The sequence below is a fragment of the Amphiprion ocellaris genome, chromosome 6 (genome assembly GCF_022539595.1).
Source record: "Amphiprion ocellaris isolate individual 3 ecotype Okinawa chromosome 6, ASM2253959v1, whole genome shotgun sequence".
Classification (NCBI taxonomy): Eukaryota; Metazoa; Chordata; class Actinopteri; family Pomacentridae; genus Amphiprion; species Amphiprion ocellaris.
In genome coordinates, this window is record NC_072771.1 from 35,008,711 (window position 1) to 35,021,406 (window position 12,696).

The window sequence follows — 12,696 nt, forward strand, 5'->3', positions numbered from 1 at the left end:
CCGACGTGGAGGGGTAACTGCAACACAGCGACCAACCTCACAAAAATATGTTTTATTTTTTAAGCATAGACTCCGTGTGTCTCTAAGTTTGTTAAATGACCCGATAATTTAACTGAACTATGCTAAGTTAAATTTATGTAGTAAAAATACATTATCCAGAGATATTTTAAGGAAATAGCTTTGTAACGGTCGTCGCGCGACCTGCCATGGCCCTATATAAAAGAGGCTGACGTCACCCGGCGTTCAGTTGGAGCACCTGCCAACGGCCGAGCGTTAATTAGAGCTACTTGGGCACCGAGAGGACCGTCGTCTTCGACAATGTTTCCCTCTTTCGGACTTTTTTCCGACATAAACTGTCCCTTGGCACAGCGTGGACAGTGCAAGCGGCCTCACTGTTTGTACAAGCACGCCGCAGAAGCGCGGTATGCGTTTGGTGCGTCGTCGACGTTGGTTTTCGCAGGTCAGTCCGAGGGCTATGTTAGCCGGAGTTGCTAGCTACATAAGGTGTGCATTAGTTTAGGACATTGGAGTTAGCTTGTCATTCAGCAGTCAACGGAAGAGGTAACTTTTTAATGACACACCAACGTGTTAGAAATTTTAGCTGAACCAGCGTTAAAATTTATGAAACGGTTGTTCTGTTTGTAAAATGCGGAAAAATACAGAGCTTTAGCTGCTTCTACAGTTATATCTAGACTGGTCATATCTGAACTACATTGTGACAGGCTAGAGATTATTTAATGTAAGTTTCTGATTTGTGAAACCGTTATTATGTTTGTGAAAGTGAAAAAAAGGGAACTTTTGCAGTTGCCTTGGCATGTGTCTCAGAGAGGCTGAAGAATCTCGAAACACAGGTTCTAATTTGTGAAACTGTTATCCGTTTTGTGAATAGGCTATATATGTTCAAAATAAGGACAGTTTTACTGCTTTTTTTTAGCATGTAGACCAGCTTAAATTGGGTCTAGAGCTGAAACCACAATACTTTAATGCAGTGTTTCTCAAATAGTGGGGCGCCCCCCAGGAGGGGAGGGGGGAGGGGGCAGGGGTGGGCGCGAGCGACTGGGAGGAAAAGGTCCGTCTAGGCGGAACTAATTAGCTGAACTATTGTTTTAACATCGGCCTGTTTTTCGCGGCGCACAAACTGTGCTGGCCGTTGTGCAAAATTTGGCAAGTCTTCCGATAACCGGAGAGCGCATTGGTAATGTGCAGTTGAAACACCGGTATGCTTGATTACACCTCGGCTCATCTACTCCGATTATTTTTTTTTACCAGGGGTGTCAAACATGCGGCCCACGGGCCGTAACCCGCCCGCCAGATGGTCGATTTCGGCCCGCGGGACTACTTTGCAAAGGATTAAAATTACAGAGAAGGCATTAACTGTAAATTGTAAATTTGTAAAACTGTAAATTTTAAAGAATTTCTAGACACTGACAAGTATTTTTTTAAATCATAAAGTAAAATACTAGATTGTTCAGTTACAAATACCTGTGACTGAATGTTTTGTGCCTTTGTAGATAAACTGTGATCTGGAAGTTGTAATGCACGTGTAAATGATCAACTGAGGCATAGTACTGTTGAAATTGAACTTGTTTTTCTCTAGAAATTTCAGGATGTTCATAATGTTTTGTGAAAAGATAATTCATGAAATGTGATAATTTTCAGAGTGTACTTTTTGAACTAAAAGAAAAGGAAAATTTGGAGTGATATAGGTTATGATGCTATGATTTTACTGGTGGCGCCCACTTGAGATCAAATTGGGCTTTATGTGGTCCCTGGACTAAAAAATGAGTTTAACATCCCTGATCTTTACCGTGAAAAACAGCAAAATGGAATCAGATAAAATAACACAGTCCTGCACATTCACGTTTTAATACAAAAACATATTCTATAAACTTTGTTTATATACAAAGTTATTGGCGGGGGGCACAGACGTTTTTTTTTTTGTCCTCCAAGGGGGGCCTGACAGAAAAAAATTTGAGAACCACTGCTTTAATGGATCAAATCTGGACTCGATGTCTCAGGCCTTGTCCACACGTAGCCGGGTTTTTGTAAAACCGAATATCCTGCCCCCTCCGTCTAGAAAAACACTTACGAACACACCACCTCGTTTTTGGAAAAAAACTTCATCCACACCTAACCGCATAAGTGCGTTTTTCAGCACATTCATAAGCATGCCGGACCTTTAGGTGGCAGTGGTTCCCCAAATCCTAGCAAGGTGGTGGAGAATAACTGTCCTTAATGTCGTCCTTCGCCTGTGTTGTTGAATGTGGAGCAGTATCTGGGCTTGTAAAAACAAGCAAGTAAAAAGCGCCTGTACAAGAAACGGCGCCCAAAACCTTGTGAGAGCATCCATACTGTTACCGAATGTAAACACAGGTCGCATATGTGACCTAAGAACATATTTTGTCGCAGGCGGTGACGCTTCGAAACGCAAAACCACGGTTACTGATGTCCACATGCAGACGCATAAAACGGAGAATTCGCAAATCTTCACTTTGGTCGGAGTTTTTAAAAAGAATCGTTTTTGGTGACGTAAATCTGCGTTTTCGTGTGGATGATAGGCCGAATCGTAGAAAAATATCTTCGTTTTGTGAGATACCCGGCTACGTGTGGACAAGGGCTCAGAGAGGCTAAAGAATCTTTAAACACATGTTCTGATTTGTGAAACCTTGTAAACTGTAAACAGTTAAGGGGAGTCGCTACAGCTGAATAGGGTAAAAATTTTAACCAATAGATATCGACATAAAACTCTCCCAGTTATTTAGAATAAGACGATATTTCTTTGTAATATGAGTTTTCTGAAATTGCATGTTTAAATACACAAATAAGGCAAAACTTTCAATAATCTCAATAACAGAAATTTAAGCATTGGGTAAAGGCAGCTTCAAAACCTTTATTTTACTTTGATTTTCTTTGAATAACGGGGTCAAAGGCTTTCACGGAGGGATTTTGGATAGCTCTTCATAGCTTTCTGTCAAACTACTGTCAGACATTTTCCACGATTTTAGGAATTACACAGTCATTTATTGCCTTTTCAGGCAAAGAATCTGTGACCAATCCTCTGTAATGAACTTCAGAATACAGATAGGAATGAAACTGTAATGTTTGGGGGAGGAAATGAGGAAAAATTCTTTAGCAAGAAAACCTAGTTGTGTATGTGTGACTGACAGTATAAAAAACATACTGTGACTTTTGAATGAAGTGGATTAGATGCCCTTTTCAGAATTTTTAAAGCCTTTAAATTGACATAATTGATTAACAGCCTGAATGGTATTACACTGTCACTAAAACTACCCACTCTTCTGACCCCCTGAATTTAATAAGTTATGTAGTTATATAATATTAAGCACATTTGTGCATCCACTATTGTCAAAGAAGGTAGGGAAAATGGTTTTCTGATTTTTTTTTTTTTATTCATGATGTGTAATTATTGAAGATTCTCAGTTCAGTGTTTAAAGGGGCAATTTGTGGTACTCTGGTGTTCAGAAATAAATGTACATGAAAAACAATAATTCTTTCAAATGCTTTGAAACCCGACTATTAATTAAGGAAAAAGTATTTATATATAATCTAATCCCACCCAGTGTTATTTTCCTCAATGTCAGTATCACTAGTAAGACCTATTTCATTTTCATGTTAAACAGGGGTCCGGAATGGCTGTTTATTTACTGCCTGTGGAGCCCCAGTGAATGATGAGACTGGAGACTGCCTCCATGAGCTGGAGCAGATCAACAAAGAAATTGAGACTGTAAGACATGAGGTAGAGCAGGAGCAAAGGCGACTGTCACACTACCAGACTGTACAGGCAGATGGCAGAAACAGTGCATCCATTTACAAGTATGAGACTGCAGGTAAAAATGTAGACAGAGGTCTTAATGGACTGCTTTCATGCTCAGGCTTTACTAAAACGCATGCCAAAGCAAGGAAGTATGTGGTTGATAACTCAAAACCTAGAACAGATTTGGAGTATGACCCCCTGTCCAACTTCTCTGCTGACTTGGGGACTTGCAGCTCTTCCGGCAAGGATCAGAAAAGCCAGCAAGGTTTGAAAAAAGCAAGAATTTCTGTATCTTGTGACCGAAAGGAGCCAGCCAAATTTCAGGTTCTGCTCTCTAGATCACAATCAACAGAGCTACATGATGACTCTAATGAAGACAGTGTCCTGATTATTGATGTTCCCCCATCACCTGACGAAAAGAGAGGTCAGACTCAGAAACCTATTGTTTCTGTAGCTGGCAGATTCTCCCAGGATGCAGTAGGGGAAGTGATGGAGGCTGAAACAGTACCTATTTTATCTGATACTTCTCTAAAGGTCACATCTCCATCTACTTCAAGAGTTGATACAAATAAAGTTCAGAATTATTGTGATGTTAAGAACAGTCAAGATCTACCAACTTGTATTGATAACGAAGGACTTGAAAAAACACCAATTGATGGAAATGTAGTTGACTTATCTGGATGTTTAAAAGCCCTTAATAATGAATGTCAAAAGATTATTGGGTTTCAGTCTACTGAAACTCTAGTGGAGAAAATCCACGACCCTGTAAGTCTTCTTGCCACCTCAGACAAGCAAAATCACAGTTGGAACAATCCTTGGTGTGAGCTGCCCAATAATGTTGAGAAAATTAATCAACTGCAGCCACCAAAGAACTCCTTGTTTTATAAAGCTCCAGCTGATAACTCATCACAAACCCAACACTCCAAGCAAGCCCAGACAACAAAGCAGCAAGCTCTGACCAGGGTTCATAACCAATGGCCTCCTGAGCAATCATCGGTGGTCATGTCAGGAAAGATGCAGGGGAAAGCTGCTACTGCCAGTGTGGTATCTGTTGGATATGAGGAGCAAGCAGAATCACCTTCAGGCAGCAATACACATGTGACTAACAGAGCTGGGTCTTCATATGAAACTACTGAGCAGCTTTTGGTGAAGGCGGATTGTGAGGAGATTATAATAATCAGCTCTGATGATGAGGCAGATGAGCTCAACTATTCAGAAATGGAGCTTTCAGACAGTGACCCAATGGAGGAATGCTACAGGATCTTCATGGAGGCAAACAATGAGGAAAAAGGAAACGAAGCTCAGCCTGACATACCTGTAAGTAGGCTGTGGACACTTAAGAGTCATAGTAAAGACATTTTTTTCAGTATTAAAGATGTTTTTTGGTCACCTTGTCATTTTAAGATTGGAGCTATGGATGTGGTGAAGCCGGAGGTAAACACCCCACCTCAAACATTAAGAGGAAAAAAGAGAGTAGCTCATGAAGCCAAACCTACAGAGGTACATGCACACCGCGCCCTTAATTATCTTCTCCTGTTGCATAGCCAGGACCAATACTGTATAATTTAGTCATTTTTTTATGGGCCTTCTCTGTTCAGCAGCCGGTGGCTAAGAGTAGACCTCAGCCACAGGTTTTGGTTCCTCTCCGTGGGCCAGCAGCTTCAGGATTTGGCTCCCGGCCCTCTATCACTTCCAAGCTCCAGCAGGTACAGCAGAGAGCCTCCATGCTGTCTGCTTCAGTCAAAGGCGGTCAGGCTTTTGTTTCCTCCACATGTCAAAATAAGCCAGAAACCCAGAGTGCACCTTCTGCTTTGACTCAAACCCCTGGGAACCTGCAGCCTGCCCTTATCCAAAATGGTAAGCATGTGTTGGCAGTAGTGGATTAGATTTGTTTGGATTATTTCTGTTTTTTGAAAGTACTATTAATAAATTGTCAACATCAAATTAGTGTCCAAATGCAAAAGCACAACAAAATGTGGAAAAAAAAATCAATGCACTTCACTGTCTAAAAATAAAGTAAAATATTTTGTCATCATGTTTGCATAAATGAATTATATCTGCATGTACATTTTTGTCTTATTCCACAGCTTATTTGAACTACATACCTGTGGGAACTGCTGTTGAAGTGGGCGACAACTTGCACCTGATCCTCCCAGAGGGTGCCTTCCCTCTGCCTGTTGCTTCCAGTTCCAGCCCAGTTACTACAGTGCTTACTCCAATCAGCCAAATGCATCAGAGCGCTTTCACAGTTAAACAAACGTACCATCCACCTATAGTTACCCCTGTGCAGAGATACTGCTCAACAGCACCTGTGCTCATTCCTCCTCCGGTACGTAAATCTTCACTGACCTCTGCTTTTGCATCAACATCTTTACAGTCAAGTCCAGCTTCCTGTACAGTTCCTCAAGCTTCCGTCCAGGCTGTGATTAAGGTAAGAAGCAAAACTTAACTAAGCTTTGGCAAGACATGCATAGTCACAGAAATATTAATCGTGAGTTTACTCTTTCAGCCAATATCCACTAAACGTAAACTGAAGCAGCAGCAGTGTGAGGCCGCCAAAGAAAAAGTGCCCCATGACGTCCGCCAGCGTTACGTCAGCCTGTTCACAGAGGAGTTCCTCAAAACAACAGGCAATGCTAATGATGCCTTTGAAAAGGTGAGTATATGCAACTAAATGTCATTGTCATTGATGAACTTAAGTCTGCACACTTATTCTTTACCTTGATGATTTTGTTGATAGGCCCTATCTGAAGAGAGGACTGTGTACAATCGTAGCATGAACAAACTCAAATATCTGAGCATTGCAGTGAATGCACTCAAGAAGATGAAGAACCAAAGCGCTGTTGCTGCTAAAGGTGACAACCTCTGGAAGATCTGCAAGGAGACCATACTTTCATTTATGAAACGTGTGAACAAAGCTAATGCAATACAAATAGTTGAATTTAATACATTCATACTTTGTTTGGTTCAGGTGAAAATGAAGTCAACAGCCAAAGACTGAAAGGCAACATACCACTTAACCTAAAGAAGTTTAAAGCAAACGGTGAGAATAAGGTTCTTGGAAATGCATGTATCATTTCATTGAAATATTTAACACCTTCTCAGTATTTCTGTTTTTCCAGCAGATGACATGGCATTGTATGAGAGTTTGAAGGATTATATTTTGACTTATGAAAAGCTGACTGAGGGCAACTATCCTGTCCAGCATCCAGAGAGACATGGCTGTGCTATTGTTTTTATTGAGAATAAGAGAGTGCATGCAGATCGTAAGTGATCAAATCTCAATGCTATTTTCCTTTTATTTCACTAGAGGGCACACTTAACTTCTGTATTTGGAGTAAGGATTTTGTGCCTCACTTCTCTGATGATGAGCTATTTCTATTTTACTGGTAAAAGCCCTCAAGAGGATCTGCTGTCGATGTGGGGCGACATACTCTGTGAGCCAAACAGGCAAACACATTCGCAAGGAGGAGTGCAATTACCATTATGGGAAAGCAGTTAAGAATAGAGGTGAGCAATCAGTGATTATTTTCATTCTAAGTTAATTTGCCAGTTACTTTAATGATCAACTGATTGTGCGGTAGCTAGAATAATACATTACGGTAGTCTCTTTTGATCATCTGTTTGCCATCTGTGGTTACACTAGTATACTGCACTCACCAAGCACTTAATTAGAAATGCATAATAAAGGGAGTTGGGCCTCCCTTTCAAAGCAGCCTTGAGATGTAAGATGCATGGTAAAAATTTTGATACAGTGGGAATGGTTTGAAATGGTTTCAGTGCCAGGTGGAGTGGAGACCCGCTACAGCTGCTGTGAGGGAGTCATGGGAACCCCTGGATGTCAGATGTTCAAGGTAGAAAAGACTGAGAGTTGAATCCATTTCTTCAACTTCTTTCAAGTGTCCCAATTGATGTTTTGACTATTTTTGTTTTGTCTTGACCAGTTGCATGTCCATGATTCCCTCAGCCTGGATGGGTTTGTGTCTACTTTGTCCAGATGTCCCTCAGACACCGGCTGTCCTGGTATTTACTCCTTGGACTGTGAAAAGGTGATGTTGGCTGAGTTTCTTCACTTGGATCACCAAAGCTCAACAGAGACTGACTTGTGGTAGTTTTTTTTTTTTTTTAGAACGTGTGGTTTATAAAGTATATTTCCACAAACATCATACACAAAAGTAAAACTCAGATGGTTTTCATAGAAGACACATGTAGCGTAGAAATAAAACGGCAGTCATATTTTAAACACACAGTCAAGACAATATATCATGTTACTGTCTGTCTTTATAGTGTTACACCATCCATGGTTTGGAGCTGTCCAGAGTGACAGTGGTGAACTCTAGTCTTCAAGTGGTCTATGACACCTTTGTCAGACCTGATAATGAAGTGATTGACTACAACACCAGGTAATGTAATTCTGTTTTTTGGTGTTTGTTTTCTTTTCCTCATCTTTTCTTAAGCAGAGCACATTCACCGTGCACCTACTTAAACTCTACCTTCCCCCTATTGGCAATAAGATCCTGATAAGAAAACTGGCAAGAAGCTAAAGGCTGAGCACTTGTACTGTATCTTATTGAGGATATAGAGTGGTAGTAAAAATACAAAGTTCAGGGAAATAGGTTTGCCACTATGTGAAAGGTACCAGGTAATTAAAAAAATAACTAAATCAGTGTTTCCTCTAGGATTTTTTTCAGCAGGCTCTCTGGCGAGCCGTGATGCGTAAACAAATGACACTTGACTGCAGATTTTACTTGTACAACCTGTTTATTGAATGGCCAGTTGAAAATGGCTTTTTAAAGGCTGAATGTAAAAATAAATAAAAAATATTTGAACAAGCTCATCTGAAAATGCAGTCAGCAGTTACATCATGGAGTGTAGATATTAGCTTAATGCTGTCAATAGTTTACTCATGTTAGCGACACTGAGTTGGCACTGGGCCCAATTAACCCATTTAATCCCAAATTTTCCCCTGCAAAATAAGTGCATGTATTTTACTCCTTAGACCTTCCTAACCCATAATATGTGTGATTTTTTTTTTTTTCATTTCATGTTTGTTTTGTTTGTGAAAATGTAGGTTTTATACTTGGCAACAATTGTTGCCGGTGGGAAACCACATAGTCTAAATTTACACAAATTCTTCAGTTTGACCTATTTTCACATTTTAAAAAAAGCAAGAATAATGCTAATAAGTGTAATATATTTTAACTAGGCATGGTTATAAATGTGTTCACAACTTTATAAGATACATAAAGATACCATGCTAATGCATACGGAAGAGAACTAAAATTGACAATATTGCAATTATTGCATTTCACAGTCTCATAAAACAGTTGAATAACCTGAGTGTTTGATCATACAAAATAAGAACTGATCATAGTTTATAAAAATAAAATAAATTCACATTGTGGCAGTAGCTTAGATTGACTATTTACTGACCACTAACATCACGGCCAGAGGATGAGTGTACATAATGCTTTCATGCAGTTGATAGCTGTTTTGTGTATGGCATCATCTTGTGAGCACCCTTAGATTTAGAGGATACATCAGCAGGAACAAATCAACAGCGTCTGCTTTAGTTTGTTTCATGCAGTCTGCTGCAGTTCCTCCATAGGTCACAAAATCTGGTTTATTGGATGGGCTATGTATTGACTATGTATTATGCTAGCGGCAACAAATGTTGCCATGCATACGTTTACTCTTCTTATGATCAAAAGATGCATGCAGGCATAAAATTCTCATTATATATCAGTAGAAGACCCTTTTAAAAATGAATGTATAAAGTATTTCAGTTTTATCTGTTAATTAAGGTATTTAAATAAATCATTCTTGTACAAGTTTGGGGCAGACATCTGTCGGCGCAGGCAGGAAGTAAAGAGGCCTAGTCATGTGACCATTCACACTAGTTACATGACATTGATGCAATTTAGAGGAGACAACCTATTCTTTGATTTTAAAACTTGCATGAGCTGTCCAAAGCCAAAACAACACTTTGGTAGAATAAAAATTAAAAGAAAAATGAGCGGCAACAATTGTTGCCAGTGGGATTAAACGGGTTAACTGAAGCTACCGATATGTTACATAACATTAGCTGGACATCAATATTTTGTGAATGTCTATTTAACTTGTAAAATATATTATGCGTTACCGTAAGCTTATAAGTTTTCTCCAGTAAGTCACTGCCCTATTTTCCAAGACGACACTCCTCTGTCTGACCTGGTGCCTCGTTGCTTGACTTGACGTCACTTTCATGGCCGCGCTCTTGCGACATCAACGTTGAATTAACCCGACGTATCAAAGAGTAGAGACTGAGCAAGATAGTTATCTGTAGTTTACCTTAGTACTCGCGAGTACCCGACACAGTGCAGGACTCTGCTGTGAAGGTGGAGACATGCGGTGGTCGTGTATTTGCGACAATAACAAAAAAAGAGAGAAATTTGAAGGAGCGGCGGCTAGGATTTAGGAATGGCGGCCTGCCGCTGCTGAATGAATGTAGAAGAAACTGCTAAATTATGCAACTACTGTGTTTATCAGAATGTTTTAAATCAGTCAACAGGTCTATTGACACTTGACTCATCTAGGTTTTCAGGCATCAGTGAAGAAGATGTAAAGGGTAACCACACCTCCCTCAGAGAGGTCCAAGAGACCTTGTTGAGCTTCATCAATGCCGACACCATTCTCATTGGACATGGCCTGGAAACAGACCTCTGTTTACTTAAGGTGACCACCACAAACTTTGCCAACATTGACTTGTTTTGCACAGCTGCTTTCACATCTGTTGCATCTTACATGTGGTTTTGAATAAGTGCAGTCACATAAAACAGGAGGTTTGTAACACCATTTCTCTACTAAAATCTTTTGTGTTACCTCACAAGTAATTCTTCCCACAATTCATGTTGTCATTTGTTCATGTGAATGCCATGTTTTGTTTTTGTGATAATTTTTTTAATGAAAGAAATTCATGGCTGAAGCATTCAAAATGTGTCAAGTTCGAAACTGATTTAAACTTGCAGCGCTCACAATTTTTGCAGCTTCATTACCCAATTAATTACTTTAATAACTTCTCAGCGGTTTGATAGGTCATGGCAAAATGTACCAAGTGCATAATGCAATGACCAAGACCAGCAGTGGAGGTGGAAATCATGAAATCAAATAATGTTACTGTGGTGCTCCGCCCAGATTAATAGTGAACCCAGCATTACACCTTTAATTCACACAAAGCTGAAAGCTAAAGTTCTTTATGGCCTATGAAGCATTTCCACAGTTTTTAAAGGGTTTTATCAGTAATAAATGCTTTAGATATCTTCCTCCTACCTCCTTTACTGTAGTTGCTCCATGGGACGGTGGTGGATACATCAGTGATCTTCCCCCACCGTCTGGGTCCCCCTCACAAGCTGACCCTCAACAGCCTCACAGCTGAGTACCTCAGGAGGATCATCCAAGAGAGTGGTGGGTAGGGATGAGTATCGTTGAGATTTTAGTGCTACCGCTACTCTCAGTGACAATGTCAATCTGGTACTTTAATGGTAGTTTTATCAGTTCTGTTTGGTAAGTGAAAAAGCAAAACACGTTAAGAACAGAATGAACATTGCCTTATTTTCTTTGTTTTCTAATTTTTAAAATGACTTTCTGGTCTTTCACTCAGTTAGCAAATTGAATGCAGGGGTTTTTCTTTGACAGCATTTTTGTTTTGCGGCAGTATTAGTTCTTCTACCACTGCCAATACCAACATTCAGTTAGAAAAAGGGGGAAAATAAAGCAAGGAAATTTGTCTGCTGCCCCCAAATCAGTAAGTCACCCTACTCTGAGCACTATGAAACTGAATTTCAGAACAACAGTTTAGATTGTGAAATTATACACACACCCATAGATACACGATAAGCTTATAGTTACTTTTAATCATTAACAAGTATTCATATAATTTGGTCAACTGAGTGTAAGAGGTGAACTGCCAGCCAGGCATTTGGAAAGTGTATCCTTCGGACTGTTTTGATAAACCTTTGCTGGCTGTTGCAGTAGGTTGATTGTGTTTCTGCCCTTGTATGTAGAAGACTTGTTGCACTTGGGATACTGAATATTGTTAGGCATTCTATTGAAATGTAATCATGCTTTTCTCTGTCACCAAGAGCATGATCTCTGTGCTGCACGTTGCTGCAGCTTGTGACAGAAAGAGCTAGCTGTTGCCTATCACACACAAACCTAGATATCCCCTGAAAATGATTCCGAGAATTAGAAACCAAGTTCGTAAGATAAAACGTGCAAGATAACATTTATGTAGCAAGAGTGAATATGAAATCTGTTCTCCATTTTTCTCAAGTACTGACAGAACCGATAACCTCAAAGCTTATGATTCCTTCAGTCTTTAATAATCTGATCACTGTCTGTTTTCATTTCTTTCCGTCTCCGTTTGACATTTGCAGATTACTGTTTGCCCATCTTGAAATCTGGATTAGATCCAAATAAACATGTATTTGAGGCAGAATATAGGTTTTATTGCTGAGGATGTGGACTGCCACATTGTTTGCATATATTAAATCATTGCATTACTGTTTTTCCCAGTTTGTGGCCACGACACTGCAGAAGACGCTGCTGCTTGCATGGAGCTCATGCTGTGGAAGGTCAAAGAAGATGGAAAAATGAAAAAATGCCAGCAATAAAACCAGTCTCCGCTGTTCATACATGAAAAGACAGACATGGTTATGCATATGTGAATGTCTGTTTTTATGAAGCTCTGTCGGTTCTGAGACATGGAATGCTCTTAAGTTTTTGGTTTAATTACATCATTTGATTTGTGTAAAAATTTTATTTGCAGCTCATTTGTCCATGTCTGTAGAAATATTTGTGATGGCACTATAGTGTGCTGAGAAAACCTGACGACAGTATTATTCAAGTAAAGGCACAGAATTAAATCTCTTTGTGTGTGTCTG

At 39.8% G+C, this 12,696-nt stretch overlaps 1 protein-coding gene across 5 annotated transcripts; it reads left to right on the forward strand.

Moving 5' to 3' along the window:
- The first annotated feature begins 243 nt into the window (after nucleotides 1–243).
- LOC111580423 (RNA exonuclease 1 homolog) lies at nucleotides 244–12,678 on the forward strand. 5 transcript variants are annotated; one of them, XM_023288158.3, is made up of 17 exons: nucleotides 244–460; nucleotides 3,642–5,092; nucleotides 5,180–5,275; nucleotides 5,374–5,632; nucleotides 5,863–6,023; nucleotides 6,153–6,206; nucleotides 6,285–6,431; nucleotides 6,516–6,630; nucleotides 6,747–6,818; nucleotides 6,898–7,041; nucleotides 7,172–7,285; nucleotides 7,556–7,629; nucleotides 7,720–7,824; nucleotides 8,063–8,178; nucleotides 10,351–10,489; nucleotides 11,098–11,222; nucleotides 12,329–12,678. In XM_023288158.3, exons 1-17 carry the CDS (start codon nucleotides 319–321, stop codon nucleotides 12,450–12,452), a joined length of 3,438 nt encoding a protein of 1,145 aa, XP_023143926.2. In that variant the 5' UTR covers nucleotides 244–318; the 3' UTR covers nucleotides 12,453–12,678. The 5 variants fall into 5 exon arrangements, with proteins under 5 accessions (XP_023143926.2, XP_023143922.2, XP_023143925.2 ...); XM_023288154.3 differs by having other exon boundaries at nucleotides 5,863–6,206; XM_023288157.3 differs by having other exon boundaries at nucleotides 5,863–6,206; nucleotides 11,098–11,218.
- The last annotated feature ends 18 nt before the right edge of the window (nucleotides 12,679–12,696 follow it).